We start from the raw sequence: 15,603 nt of genomic DNA, 5'->3' as shown, positions 1-15,603 counted from the left end.
TCTGGGTATGTGTGTGTGCTCATTACTCACTTGTGTGTGTCGACTGCTTCAGATGGGTTAAATACAGAGGGCGAATTTCACTGTGCTTGAGTGTGCATGTGACCTCGTATAGTGAAGGCTACATCAGGGGGCAGAGCCTTTTCTTACAAAGCCCCACAGTTATGGAACAGCCTTCCAAGTAGTGTTCGGGAATCAGACACAGTCTCAGTGTTTAAGTCTAGGCTGAAAACATATCTGTTTAGTCAAGCCTTTTGTTAATGGTGTTTCTGAGGTAAAGGAGTAGATCTGGAGGGTCCTCAGAGTGTTTTGGTAAACTGGGATGTATGGATGCTGTCAGTCCCCACTTGCTTGCTCACTCGAGTTTGTTGACGGTGCAGTGGCTGCTGCTTTATGTCCCGGGGCTCCCTCATGCCTGTGTTCCCTTCTGGCTCTCCCCTTTTAGTTATGCTGTCATAGTTAGTTGCCGGAGTCCCTGCTTGTACTCAGTGCAATATGTATACTGTTCCTACTTATTCAGGTGACATTGGGCATACCTAACAACCTGTGTTTTCTCCCTCCCAAATCTGTCCCTTTGAGTTACATGTTCATCTTGGGATCAAGATGCTGACCTCTTCTGCTCCTCGGACCTGCCTGATCCATCCTGGCGCCCTGTGTCTGGTTCGAGTCTCATTGCATCGCTCCTGTGGAGGGCGGCCCCATGTGGACAGTTGGGGGTCGTGCCTGGAGGATGCACCACTCTTGCAGTGGTGCTGTTGTGGCTGGGGACTGCAGTTGACTTGCTGACTTTGGAACTGCGATTGTTGTGAATGGTTTTGCGCTCGGGTTTCCGTCGGTGGGGGGTTTATAGCATCAATGAAGCTGACTTTATGTTAGGACTGTTAATGTTATAGTCACGTTGTCTGTTGTTGCCCAGATGGGGATGGGTTCCCTTTTGAGTCTGGTTTCTCTCGAGGTTTCTTCCCAATGTTGTCTGAGGGAGTTTTTCCTTGCCACCGTCACCACAGGCTTGCTCATTGGGGATAGATTAGGGATAAAATTAGCTCATATTTTAAGTCGTTCAAATTCTCTAAAGCTGCTTTGCGACAATGTTTATTATTAAAAGTGCTATACAAATAAACTTGACTTGACAAAGAAAGGCTTCTTGGCTGGACTTCTCTCTCTTCTCACCTAGGAGAAGAAGAAGAAGAAGGTGGCATGGTGGTGTAGTGGTTAGCGCTGTCGCCTCACAGCAAGAAGGTCCTGGGTTCGAGCCCCGGGGCCGGCGAGGGCCTTTCTGTGCGGAGTTTGCATGTTCTCCCCGTGTCCGCATGGGTTTCCTCCGGGTGCTCCGGTTTCCCCCACAGTCCAAAGACATGCAGGTTAGGTTAACTGGTGGCTCTAAATTGACCGTAGGTGTGAATGTGAGTGTGAATGGTTGTCTGTGTCTATGTGTCAGCCCTGTGATGACCTGGCGACTTGTCCAGGGTGTACCCCGCCTTTCGCCCGTAGTCAGCCGGGATAGGCTCCAGCTTGCCTGCGACCCTGTAGAACAGGATAAAGCGGCTAGAGATGATGAGATGAGATGAGATGAGATCTTTGCTCTACAGCATTCCTTTATTTCTCTGTACGTGCTTATTCATGACTTTTTTTTCTCTTCCCCTCTCGGTACTGTATACTGTATGGATGGATACAGAAAAACCAGCATGCCCTACTTCTCTCGGGCGCGCGTGCGCACTTCGTCTTTCCCTCCCTCCCTCCCTCCCTCCCTCTCTCTCTCTCTCCGTGTTCCTCCGTTCCTCAGGCGCGCGCGGCAGGTAGGCGGGCCCGTCGTGTGGACGCGCGCGCGCACGGCTATGACGTCGGCGCTCAGCAAGTCCGCGCGAGTCCTGTGCAGTTGTGCGCTCGGTTTTTCTTTCCCCAGCCTGTCAGTCGTTCTCTTCCCCTCTTCTTCTCCTCCTTCTTCTTCTTCGGCTCATGCGCACAGAGGGCGAAAAAAGTGTTGACCTTGTTTTAAAAAAAAAAGGAAAGGAAAGAAAAGAAAAAAGAAAGAGAAAAAAAGTAAACATTTTCATTTCACTCTTGCGTTTAAAAATTATTTATTATTGTTGTTGTTATTATTATTATTATTATTATTATTAGGATTAGGACCGGCGCGCGCTTGTCGTTTGGGGATTTAACGCACGCGTGCGCGCGCGCGAGAGAGAGAGAGAGAGAGAGAGAGAGAGAGAGAGCTGTCAGAACTGGAAGTAGAGAGCGCGCGGCGACCGCAAAACACCAGACACACACACACACACACACACACACAGACTTCAAGCATAAAAGCATAACAAGACAGAACTGTTTCTTTTTGCAGTGTTGTTTTTCTTATCTCTCTCTCTCTCTCTCTCTCTCTCTCTCTCTAGCTGTCTGCTTCCCCTTCTTCTTCCCCTTCTTCTTCTTCTTTTTTTTTTTTTTTTTTGGATTACCGGTTGCACAGCAACGGAGACCCGTGATAAATCTGGATGTCGTAGTTAAGGTAAGGTCAACATCCATCTCCTATAAATAAAAACAGATCTAGACAAGACGAGATCAGCATCAGTTACCAGAATAGATAAGTGTGTGTGTGTGCGTGCATGCATCTTCTCTCTATTGCATATATAATATTCATATAAGGCTGTCAGTAAAACAATGCAGTAGCCTCTAATGAATAGTTTATAGCCTGTAATTCAGTAAGGGAAAAAACACTAAACAAATAAACATTTTGTCTGGTCTGAAGTTTGCAACTTGCCCAGCAAATAGTTTTACGTCACTTTAAAGTGATATAACAACAAAACCAACATCATTGCCATGTCTGTTATGAGCATGAATAATGACACAACACTGAACTGAAAGTGGAAATATTAACGGATCGGTTATTAGTATTATTATTGTTTTTTTTTCTTTTGCGCAACTCGAAAAATTCTATCTCGAGACTTCCAAACTGCTCGCTTGCATGATTTATTTGTTTGTTTGTTTATTTATTTATTTATTCAGACCTATACGGAATAGACTTCAGCCCTGGAATAAAGTGACCGGATGGCCGGCCGGTCCACTCTTTGATGTCTCCTCGACTCTTTGTTGTGCGTAAAGTCGCGTGCGCAGGATCCTGCGACTCCTATAGATATGATGAGTCACAATAAAGCGCGCGCGGTGTCCCCTCACCGTGTCGGTACCGGGTCTGTCTGCTTTAAACGTGTTCATAGTGGACTATAAGAACTGCGTCACTGCCTTGATGGTGCTGGATGGAGGGACAGCTGAGCGCTGGGCTTGGACCAAAAGCGCGTGATTCAGCGTTTGAGGGGGAAAAAAAGAAAAGTTTGATGTGTGGCGCGTTTTAGTTTTAACTTTCCAGAAATCTGCAGGTAATTTAATAAATAACGGAATGACATGCTGTCACTGTGCGGTGCGTGCGTGCGTGCGTTGTTCTTCAGTCCGGTGATCGCATGCATGCATGCATGCAAAAAAAAAAAAAAAAGAGGAATGCCATTTAAAAAGTTTCGTATCCATCAATCACTGAGCCGTGAAGAGTTTTCAAAGCGATGTGCTGGTGTGCATGCATGCATTTGTTTGTTTGTTTGTTTGTTTGTTAGGGAGTGTTTGGATTGCACTTTTTCCCTTCTTCTCTCTCTCTCTCTCTCTTTTGAATGCAGCAGCTGTGTTAAACCCATGTGGACAGATTGAGCTCGTGCCCGCCACTGTTGCGCAAAAAAAAAGAAAAGAAAAAAAGAAAAAAAATGGCTTGCGCGTTTTGTTGCGCACATTGATGAATGCTCTCTCTCTCTCTCTCTCTCTCGGACACAAGTCTGATCGCGCTTTCAAATAAAAGCTCATTTGTGTCCAGAAGAAGCATGAAGCCTTCAAAGTCTTCCACCCTGCCTTCAGTTGGAGCAGTGGAGGAGTCAAGAAGACATAGAAAGAAAGAAAGAAAGAAAGAAAGAAAGAAAGAAAGAAAGAAAGAAAGAAGAAGTTTGCACTGACCTCAAAAACAAAAACCTTTGCATAGAACTTGCAAAGGTTCCTACCTGCTTAGATATTCCCGAAGACAGGATTGCATCTCAAAGTGGGATCTGAAGAGCACAGACCAGGGATTGATTATTTACTTGTTTGTTTATTTGTTTGTTTATCGACCCACCCTCCTTACAACCTACCATTATGAAATGTATGATATCCATCCATCCATTATCCGTAACAGCTTATCCTGTACAGGGTCTTAGGCAAGCTGGAGCCTATCCCAGCTGACTATGGGCGAGACATGGGGTACACCCTGGACAAGTCGCCAGGTCATCACAGGGCTGACACATAGAGATAGAGACATACAACCATTCACACTCACGGTCGATTTAGAGCCACCAACCTACACGTCTTTGGACTGTGGGGGAAACCGGAGCACCCGGAAGAAACCCACGCAGACACGGGGAGAACATGCAAAGTCCACACAGAAAGGGCTCGAACCTTCTTGAACCTTCTTGCTGTGAGGCGACAGCGCGAACCGCTACACCACCGTACCGCCTGTATGATATTTCTGATTGATTTCATATAGTTATTAGCTGGTTTGAGCTTGTCACTAAATTATATCAAACTATTCATTTGACATACTCTAAGACAAGACACAGGGCCTTGTTCAAAGACCCAACAGTTTAGCAGAACTGCAGTTTGAATCACAACCTTCCCATCAGTAGCCCGCATCATTAACCACCAAGCCACTCCTGGGTACTTAATTGGGAATTTAATCCGAACCTCACAAACTGAAAAACGAATAAATCTGCAATTAATGTCAGATTTGGACCTAGTGCATTCTGTTGATGGAAAGTACAGGGGGGAGAGAAAAAAAACAACAACCTATGCCTGCAGTCTTCTTTCAGCAGCTCCTGTTAGGGGTCACTACAGTGGATCTGTTCCACACATTTGATTTGGCATAGGTCTTACACCGGATGCCCTTCCTGACACAACCCTCCCCAGTCTATCCGGGCTCGGGACTGGCGCTAAGTATGCACTGGCTTGTCCAACTCCAGTGACTGGGTATTTTACCTAATTTGCAAGTTTTTGGACTGTGGAGGAAATTGGAGCACCTGGAGGAAACCCACACAGACACGTGGAGAACATGCAGACTCCACACAGAAAGGCTGTGAGGTTCAAACCCGGCACCTTCTTGCTGTGAGGCGACACCACCATGCCGCCCCAAATAAATGCCTGCAATAAACAGACAAAATGTTATTGTAGTGTAAAATTTGAGGTTAGATTGTATTTAGATAGCGCCCATGGTACATATTTTACAGTTAAAAGGGTTGCGAAAAGTCTGAGAACCCCCTGCTTGAGAATGCTCAAAGGCACATATTATTTTGCAAAGACATGCATAATATTTTCCATTTTTAGTATGACATCATGTGGTAGCCTGTTATAACTCGGAGCACCTTTGGACCAACAACACTGATCCGATTAACTGAGTGATTCTCTTTAATCTTTGACTGCCAAGTTTTGTGACACAGCACAGGTGTGACAACAGCGCAGTTAAAAAACAATTTGTCATATGTTCACATGGATTATCTGTTCCATATCTGTCACAGTAACGTGCATTCAGGGCATAAAATATCTACAACCCAATATGACACAGGTCCAGCATTTCAGATCTTTATATTATTATATTATGCCCTGATATTTATGCTCAGGATCTGAGCTGTACATTCCTAACTGGATATAATAATATTGTTTTGCTGGAGATTATAGTTCGGAAATAGTTCATGCAGTAGATTATGATAGGCCTGTGTAGACTGCGTTGGTCACAGACAAGGTGATGCAAGAGGCAGAACCCAGTATGCCTTAAAATTAATTTCCCCCCTTCAGCTGGATACAGTAACCATGTGAAAACTGACGTTTCTTGAAAGGAAACCTTACTAGGCCTTAAACTGGATATTTTATTATTTATAATATATAAAAATGTTAAATAAGCAAAAAGTACAAGATTACACTGAGTGTCAGCTACTTCCCCCTCCCCAAAAAATATGTTTTTTGCATATGCTCTGTATTAAAGTCAATGCATTTTATTTGTAATGATCTTACAAACATGTTATTGTATAATATCACTGATTATTTAAAAAAATATGTATATATATGTGTCACTTCCACCAAAAGTGATGATCTCTTCTTCACCTTTCTAAAACCCACCAGGTTTATCAAATGATCCAGGCATGGAGTCCAAAAGATACCAAAGTATTTACGAAGGTAAAGACAGAGAAAACAAATGGGCCCAGATGCCAGGATCTATGGAGCGGTGCTGCACCACAAAGGAGGAGGAGGGAGCGCTGATGAACAGTGATGTTTTGATGGACATTGTAAATGCGAGTAATGCATCCAGTGTCCCAGCTCCAAAGTGCAAGGAAAGTGGAGGAAAGAAGGCTGAGATGCCAATGCCCCAGCTCAATCCTGACCGGAAGCTCAGCTTCCCTGCGTATAATAACTCCATCCATGGTCGCAAGCCAGAAGACTCGAAAGAGCTCTCCAAAACTGTTGCTGAGTCAATGGGCTTGTACATGAATGCTGCCAGGGATGCTGAATTTGCCTTTGGCCAGCAGGGACCACCTGCCAGATGCAAGGGCAGCCCTGGGAGACTGTACCCTCTGTGTGGCAGAGGGATTGAGGACAATCAGTCAGGGATTACTAGGAGCCCTAACATGAAAGCTCCTCCAACATCATTCCCAGCCATGTCCCAGTTACCAAATGGTAGTCTTGGTGAGTGTGGCGTAGGCACGGCACTAACACCTTCCAACTTGGCTACAGTTCTGTCCAGCCCTGCTGAAGACTCCAGCAGCATTTCCAGCCCAAATGGAAACAACATTGTGACTTCCACCACCAGTCCCACCTACTTTGGCACTAGCCACCCTTCCCTAGGCAGTCCAGCCAGCCTGGGTCCTGTTGGTTCAGGCCTGGCACCGACTCACCGTGTCAACTCAACCACCTGCAGCCCAGCAGAGTCCAGCACTATGGGTACTCCACCACTAGCAAGCCCCTTTAACGTGATGAAGTCACCCATCTCAAGCCCCCAGAGCATGGGAAGCGTTAGGACACCACCGTCCTGCAGCACCAACATGAGGTCATCTGTGTCCAGCCCCACAGGAAGTAGTGGCAATTTGAGACCTTCTGGGTCTAGTCCACCCACAGTTGGTTCCATGGCCATGTCCAGTCCCAGGAACCCGTCCAGGACCTTTTCTGTGTCAAGCCCTCCCAGTAGTCTCGGCTTGGTTCAGAATGACATCCACAGCCCCGATGGCCAAGAGAATGACTTTAAAGGCTTCAAGTTCCCTAAAGTGGAGAGCTTGGATGGGGAAATATTTAACGTTGGACTGGACAACATGGGGATGGTCAAGTACATCAAAAATGAGCCAGACACTGAATACAGGAGTATGTGTCTGGGTAACAGCAATGGCAGTGTGCTGCCTTCCCCATTTCTAACTCATATTAAGACTGAGCCCAACAGGGAAGCGCCTTGCACAAATGCACACTATGGGGAACTGCAGCAGCCCATGGGACTCTTCCCAGCTACCGAGACTACGTACTTGTCCTTGAGGGATAATATTGATGAATACAGTCTCTCCGGGATCCTGGGACCTCCCATTTCTTCTCTTAATGGCAACTATGAGTTTGGTGTATTTCCAAACAATGACATGCCCAAGGGGATTAAACAGGAGACCAATGATGGCAGCTATTACCAAGAGAATAATAACGTGCCCACATCAGCTATTGTCGGTGTTAATTCAGGTGGACATTCATTTCATTACCAGATCGGAGCTCAAGGAACAATGTCGTTTTCACGGCATGACATGCGGGACCAGTCGAACTCCTTGTTGAATCTAATTTCTCCAGTTACAGCGCTAATGGAGACATGGAAAACACGCCCAGGCCTGTCTCAGGCTCCACTGTCCGCCTGCGGGGAGGGCTACCCAGCCCCAGGCTGTGTCTCTGACAACATGGCAAGGTAGGACAAACACAATGTGTGGCTTTTTTTTTTAATTTTTTTTTTATAATTTCTTGCTGGCAAACAAGCTAGGTGAAATTTCAATTATTAGTTTTTACGGTAAGTTTCCTGATTGCAAAATGGTTCACTTTTCTGACACCCTTTTTACCGGTTCACTATTTTCTGAAGACTAATTAATGAAACTGTTCAAAACGGGTACGTCTAATTTATTGCGGCATGACAGTACTGAAGTAGTTTCGGGATTATGTCATAGATTTTAACCTTATGAATGGAAAGAGTTTTGCTGAAATAACTGGAGATAGCAAGGATTATGTTGTTTATGCTGTGAAAGAGCAAGAGAAGAAAACCTGAAAAATGATTCGCAACAAACGTCATGCGAAAATCAGTCAGAAGAATGTTAGTGTTCCAGTAGATTTGAACTGGGATCAGATTTCTCATTCAGCTCAATACCCAAGTATGAGACCTTCATTTGTTATTAAGACAAACTTAATGATAAGCACATCGCAGTTTGATTCATTGATGTTGTTAACACTATAATTTGAGGTCATGTTTATACTCATGGGTTGTAAATATAAATGACGAGGAAAAGTTTGGTTCTTATCTGTTTTCCATTTGTGCACCAAAATGCATTCAGTGTGTTGTTATCAGAATTTTTTTTCCCAGAAACACTGTACCATGGAAATGACGTCCTTTAGGGGTTTATGGGGTTCTGCTATTATGTATCTGCGTTGTAAATAATTAACACTGGCTCGCGTTTTTATACTATACAGGGACAATGGCATAAACAGTCAGGGTGGAGTGACCTAATAAAAACAAACAATGGAGGGGAGGGAGCAAGTTAAATGTGTGTGTCAACAAAATTCAGTAGAAGCTCAATGCTGTACACCTCTTATGCTGGCACAGATGTTAATCCAACTTCAGAGGTCAGTGATTATGAAACGTTGGATGAGAATCCAGGAAAATAAAACAAAATAGCACAGCTGCAAAGAAGCTTGTATTTGGGCCTCCTTGGCTTTATTTACTCTGAATCCAAAGATAAGGTACTGCTTGCCAGTTTGAGATTTAGGCTACACTGGATTCACTGCACTGTTTTATGCATTAAGCTGACCTGATACAATATCTGCTGATTATTGAAGTCATAAACATATGGGCAGAAGATACCTGGTTGCATTTTTTTTAACAAGCTTGCAAATAGTAGGAAATCCTCTCCTATCCTCTCCTCTTCTCTCCTCTCCTATCCTATAAACCTATACATAACAACATGTTTATTTTTGAAATATTTGCGACCTTTTTCAGAGGTGGATAAAGTACCCAACTTCATTACTTAAGTCAAAGTACAGATCCCACCGGTCAAATGTTACTCCGATACAAGTGAAAGTTCTCCAGTCAAAGTTTTACTTAAGTTAAAGTACTGAAGTACTTGCTTTTAAAAATACTTAAAGGAAAAGGCAACTTTTGTACAAAATCACCACAAATAGATAGATAAATATATAAAGTAATCCGTCATGGAATTTATAGAGAAAGAACAGACCGCATAACAGTATCTTTTAACTTTTAATAATATGGGCTTGCACTGAGCTCAGCGAAGATGCGTTCCGCCATATTGATCTACTGCGTGACGTCATGCGGCCCACCACTGAAAAGAACTCTTCAGTGCTTCATGGTAATAAGGTAAAAAACCAGTACAATCGCTTCTTCAAAGTTTCACCAAATGGTTTTATTTATGCAACTTAAAGATATTTTTTTGGGCTTTTTGCACCTTTATTGGATAGGACAGTGTAGAGACAGGAAATGAGCGGGAGAGAGAGACGGGGAGGGATCGGGAAATGACCCCGGGCCGGAATCGAACCCGGGTCCCCGGATTTATGGCATGGCACCTTATCCACCTGAGCCACGACGCCCCCTATTTATGCAACTTAAAGCTCATAATACTGTATAACTTTGGTCGAGTAAAAACACGGAGCAAAAACATGGCTGAATCCCGAATGACTCCTATTTGGATTTGTCCTACCAAGCCTACTGCGCATGCGTGAAGCGGCTCGGCTCGGTTTTCCCTTTCGGGCGCTCTCGTTTTCTGTTAGAATTTGGTAAAGAAAAAAATAAATAAATATTATTTACCAGCTTACCGGGTCCATGAACATAAATCTGACAGCTGACAAGGTCGGGATATAAACGAATCGAATACAAGCCACCCGCCGGGACTCCTAATCACAGTGATCCGCTTGTAAACACTGTTTTCATGGGCCCAGTGACGTCACAGATCAGAGGGAGGCGCATTAACGAAAGATTCTGATTGGTTTATAGTTGCCCACAATCTCAAAATGGCTGCCTCCTCCAACTTCGACTCGTCTGTGTCAATTCATGATTTCAAAGTTAAAAATATTTTTTCATGTTCGATATATAATGGAAATAATTAACGGAATTGATTACGTATATGTTTTTCTCCTATTACACACCTGGTTTTGTACAAAAGTTGCCTTTTCCTTTAAGTACATTTTCCGTCAACGCATCGTTGTATTATTGCCACAACGCTTACAAAACCTAACGCCGTTACCAAAGACAGAAAGTGAATTCACAAAATGAACGCATGCCGTGCCATCATGGTGGTTTAACATTAAGCTAGCTAGTCAGTGAAGCTCCACCTGACATGCTAGCAAACTCTTTGCAAACTCGAAATCATATTGGGTCGCTAACGTTACTAGAAAAGAAAGATTTCTACATTTTGTTTATTTGGCAAGATTATGCTAAAACATATTTCTGAAAGCACTTCAGATAAGTTAACGTTATTCATGTTAGCATAACTCTGTTTTTACATGCTAAATAACAGCGTCCAAGTTAACTAGCTATGTGTAAACATTAGCCGTGGACAAGGCGATGGCAACTTGGCGGGTAAATCCACAAAAAGTCATTTGACTAACCAGACTGCATAGCTATGTTTGCAACATTATCGCTAGCTCTAAAAGCACAGACAACTTCATTACATGCTTTCTCTTGGAATAAAATGTTTATATACCTCAATATGCTCCCGCAGGTTGGATGGCGAGTTTTTGTAGGCCGTGATGTGGTTCGTTTTCGGCAAACAAAGCAAACATTTTAAACGAAACGAATCTTTAATCCTTTCAGAAAACTAAAACATGGGTTCTAGGTAAAGCCATGAGTGCGTGATTCCCCAGAAGAACCGCCTCCTTCCATTCTGCCATCAACTGATTGTGTTCAAAGAACGCTGCTGAGAAATCATTGAATTTGATTTTATACAGTCTATGGATGTGATGTGACCCTAGTGATTACTGATTGTTTTTTTTCCGCAGGTGACACTGAGAGCCAATCATGTTTTAGAAAAGAAAAGAACAAACATCCACTTTCAAAGCCGCTTCATAGTAACAAGTATCGAGGACCTTGATAGAAATGTAGTGGAGTGAAAAGTACGATATTTGTCTTTCAAATGTAGTGAAGTTAAAGTCATAAGTTTCCAAAAAAAAATACTCAAGTAAAGTACAGATACTCAAAAAGTGTACTTAAGTACAGTATTCAAGTAAATGTACTTCGGTACTGTCCACCTCTGACCTTTTTAAAGATTCTAGTGCTAATCTCTTGGTTAGTCGCATTATCGCTAGTCCAATTATTATGGACTAGCAATTATTACAATGACGTTTAATAGGAGACGAAAATAAATTCAGTTCTCTCAAACATAAGAAATAACGGTCATATTTTAAAAATAACTTCTAAATGCATCTTAGCAAGAGTTTCTTTTCTCTCTACCGAATACCAGCAATGTTCAACATCATATAAGTGAGAAATCCAACATGGAAATAGTGGAGATATTGGTGCAGACACTGGACTCAAATATCCCAGAATGCAATGCAACAATCTAATGCAATTGATTATGGTAGAGACTTGGCTTGGCTAGTTTGCGATCTATGAGAGAACAAGCGTGATGACATCTATCTATCTATATTACTAAAGGAAGGCTGTCTGTCTCTGTCTGTTCAACTCTGCAAATTGACACGGCTGGACGCACATACTTCATACTTTGCACATGGATTGGTGACACCCCAGAGGGGCCCAAGACAACATTTTCGATTTTCCAAAACATGAGATGAGTGCTAATCCAACACACTATTCATTTCCCATAGGCTACATGCTCACGCTAATACACTGCACACAGCGTCGGCGGGGAATCCCCTCCCCCACTCGCCTGGGAGTTTCAATTATACGGGACCTCGCAAACAGCACTCCTCGCTGGAGACTTCCACTAAGGCCGAGTCTACGTCTCCTCAGTGACAGGGAATAACTACTACGTCTCCTCTGTCCCACGGGCAATAACTGCTAGTTAGCACGAAAGCTGAAACTTTTTAAGCTGATCTCAAATGAGGAGGTGAGAGCACTGAACAGACAAAAGGACCAAAGTGCTGCCTCATCAGTCTCTTTAGGTAGAAATGAAGTGAGGGCTAAATCCTACTGGCACCACTATGCTAGTCAAATAGCATTATGGGTAATGTCGGAAACCTGGGCATTTAAAGTAAAAAATAAAAGTCAGAATTTAATCATAAAACAGATATTTTGCACAATTGAAGCTTGTGCACTGATTATACATAGTGATGACGGGGAAGCCATGGCCTAATGGTTAGAGAAGCAACCTTGGGACCAAAAGGTTGCTGGTTCAATGGTTCAGTTCCCTGGGGTAGCAGGAATGGCTGAAGTGCCCTTGAGCAACGTATCTAACCCCCAACTGCTCCCCAGGCTGCTCTGGGTATATTGTACCGTATATTGCTCTGGATAAGAGTGTCTGCTAAATGCCATTAAATGTAATGTAATGATGCTTTATCAACTTTGGATTGTCAAGGTGTCAGCTGCACACTGAAATGACTTTAGTCATACTGTAAAACCTGAACTTTCAGCTTTTATGCCTGCAAGGCTAACAAAGGACTAAGACTGAACATGTGATGGGTTTAGTGATTTCTGGAATGTGTTCCTCTTTAATGCTATTGTGGCACTGCATTGAAACTAGCCTGCTAGCTCAAAAGCTTCACAAACAGTTAGCAAGGCATTGGCTTGAAATAGCACCAATATGTGTCCATTGAACTTGGCTAAAAAATATTGGCACAAAAGTAGTTCTAAAGTTCAGCTAGCCATCAAAAAGTCACTGAGAAGTCACCGGGTCATGAAACAAAATGCTAATGTGAGTACACTCTCAGGAAAAAAAAAAAATCCTTGTTGCTGGGATGGTACTCTTATGCCGCTTTTCCACTACCAACGCGGCTGAGTTGGGCTGAGCCGTGCCGTGCTGAGTTGGGCTGAGTCGAGCTGAGTGGGGCTGTTGGAGTTGCATTTCGACTACAACCGCGCTGAACCGTGCTGGCTGGAAGTGGGTGGACACATTGGGTGGAGTTAGCGAAAGTGGGTGGACGTCATGTGATGTCGTTAGGCGGCGCAAACAGTGACATCAGTGATCTTTTAAGCGGTAGTCTCACGACCCGGATGGTAAACAATAAACATGGAGTCATTAGTGTTGCTGGTCTTGGTGCTGTGGCTTGTTGTCACCGACAACGCCAACAGATACTGGCAAGAGCGTATAGATGAGGCGAGGCGCATAAGGCTTCAGAAATTCTCGTAATTCTTCTTCTTCCGGGTTTACGGTGTTTACAGATCCCAGCGTGCTCGCGGGGCGTGTGTGGGCATGTGAGGACACTCCTCCTCACCAATCAGTGCACAGGGGAGTGTCTCCTCACGCCCCTAGCCCCACTCGGCTCGGTTTGGCTTGCCTCAGCCCCACTCCAAAACCGTGCGAGTTTTGGGTGCTAAGCAGGGCTGAAGCGAGTTGAGTCGTGCTGCTCTAAGGTAATCGAAACGCGAGCCGTGTCGGGCTGAAGTGAGCTGAAGCGAGCTGAAAAAGGGTAGTGGAAAAGGGCCATTATTTGTACATTTGACATTGTAAAGTGTCAAAGTAACATTGCGTCATACTCTATTTGTATATAGTAAGAGTGAAATTAAGTCTTTGGATGGCTACTTCAGTGACATATTGCATTTAAATAGCTGTGCCAAGCCTCACAGCTCCAGGCTCCCCAGTTTGATCTGAGCTTGTGCCCATGTTTCCTCTGGGTTCTCCAGTTTCCTCCCAAAACTATTATAGTATGTAGATTGGTGACAATACATTGCTTCTAGTTGTGAATGAGTTTGTTAATATGCGTGTGTGTGTGTGTTTGCGTATACATGGGGCCCCGTGATGGACTGGTGTCCCATCCAGGGTGTATTCCATGGCCTAATGGTTAGAGGAGCAGCTTTGGGACCAAAAGGTTGCCGTTTTGATTCCCTGGACCAGAAGGAATGGCTGAAGTGCCCTTGAGCAAGGCATCTAACCCCCAGGCTGCTCTGGGTATGTTGTAAGTCACTCTGGATAAGAGCATCTGCTCAATGCCTGTAATGTAATATAACGTAATCCTGTCTCACACTCCGTGTTCCTGGGATCTTCCTGAAGATGAATGACATAGCTGTCCCAATGCTATTTAGATGGTTTTACCCACTGACAGTTTTAGCATCCAAATCAAAGTAGAGTAAAGGAGTCATGTAAATGATGTGAACCCATTCAAATTAGGTATTTTTAATGACCTTAGTTTCCCTTTTTTCCTAAACAATCCCGGTCTTGCTGAACAAGTCTGAACCACCTTTGAGGAGAAAAAAATTGCTGACGTGCGATTAAAAAAAAAAAAAAAATTAAAACTCCATTGACGTATACTCAAAGCATTAACAATGAGAATAATTAGCCCCAGAGTGTAAAATATAATGAATTCGATGGCTGCATGACCTTACAGAGTTGAAGTCAATAACCACCACAATGTGACCAAAATGTAAAAGAAGAAAAAGTATGCCGGAGCTAAAACCAGAGAGAAACACTATGTTTGTGGTCTGAATCTTGATAGATATTGCTACTTTCTCCTGTTCTGCTCCGAAGCCAGTTTTGTGCAACAACCCTCTATGCTTGACCAAGAGCAAAACATAGGTCAGTGTAGCTGATTCCAAATCAGCATCAAATATCCAATCACGAATGGTTTCATTAGGCACATGAAGGGCCTTCAAACAACACTATATCACTGCCAAAAGACTCCAGCTGATAAAGCCTGACCATGTGTAACTACCATACTTTAACCATGCAAATTGTTGGAATAGGACTGAGGGTTGGACTAGTGCTGGGGTGGCTGTGGCACTGATTCAGCAATTCCTGAGGTATGAAGGAATACTTCAGTGTTAAACCTCAAAACATTTGACCTATATTCTGAGTTGTTCAAAATGGTGTTGTGCTGGTTATTTTTGCAATCCTCACGGTGATTTTAGCATTAGATGGCTCAAAAATGACCTTCCATTGATTTCCTGAGGGCGTGTTTTGGTTCAAGAAATGGCTCACATTTAAACCGCTTCGCAATACCATGAGAAATTATTTTGCAAATGGTTAATGTGTACTTTAACACTAATGCTCAACGATGTACACTGGATGGCCATATACCAATATGTGACCATTCCAAACCCATGGACATAACCAAGGATGTGATTCCTCCCCCTTTTGCTATAATAACAGCCTCCACTCTTCTGAGACCGCTTTCCACAAGATTGTGAAAGGTAACTGTGGGGATTTGTGCTCATTA

The 15,603-nt window shown here is 43.5% G+C and overlaps 1 protein-coding gene across 1 annotated transcript in view; it reads left to right on the top strand.

The window, feature by feature from the left end:
• The first annotated feature begins 1,837 nt into the window (after positions 1-1,837).
• The window catches only part of nr3c2 (nuclear receptor subfamily 3, group C, member 2), a 316,747-nt gene continuing 302,981 nt past the window's right edge, over positions 1,838-15,603 (top strand). Inside the window, exons 1-3 of the mRNA XM_060926549.1 lie at positions 1,838-2,037; positions 2,382-2,494; positions 6,163-7,966. Coding sequence (XP_060782532.1) covers positions 6,183-7,966 — 1,784 coding nt within the window. The 5' untranslated portion in view covers positions 1,838-2,037; positions 2,382-2,494; positions 6,163-6,182. The remainder of the gene's footprint in view (positions 2,038-2,381; positions 2,495-6,162; positions 7,967-15,603) is intronic.

This window comes from Neoarius graeffei, chromosome 7, assembly GCF_027579695.1.
Source record: "Neoarius graeffei isolate fNeoGra1 chromosome 7, fNeoGra1.pri, whole genome shotgun sequence".
Taxonomy (NCBI): domain Eukaryota; kingdom Metazoa; phylum Chordata; class Actinopteri; order Siluriformes; family Ariidae; genus Neoarius; species Neoarius graeffei.
Note: the sequence above shows the minus strand (reverse complement) of the source record. Positions and strands in the feature narration are given on the sequence as shown.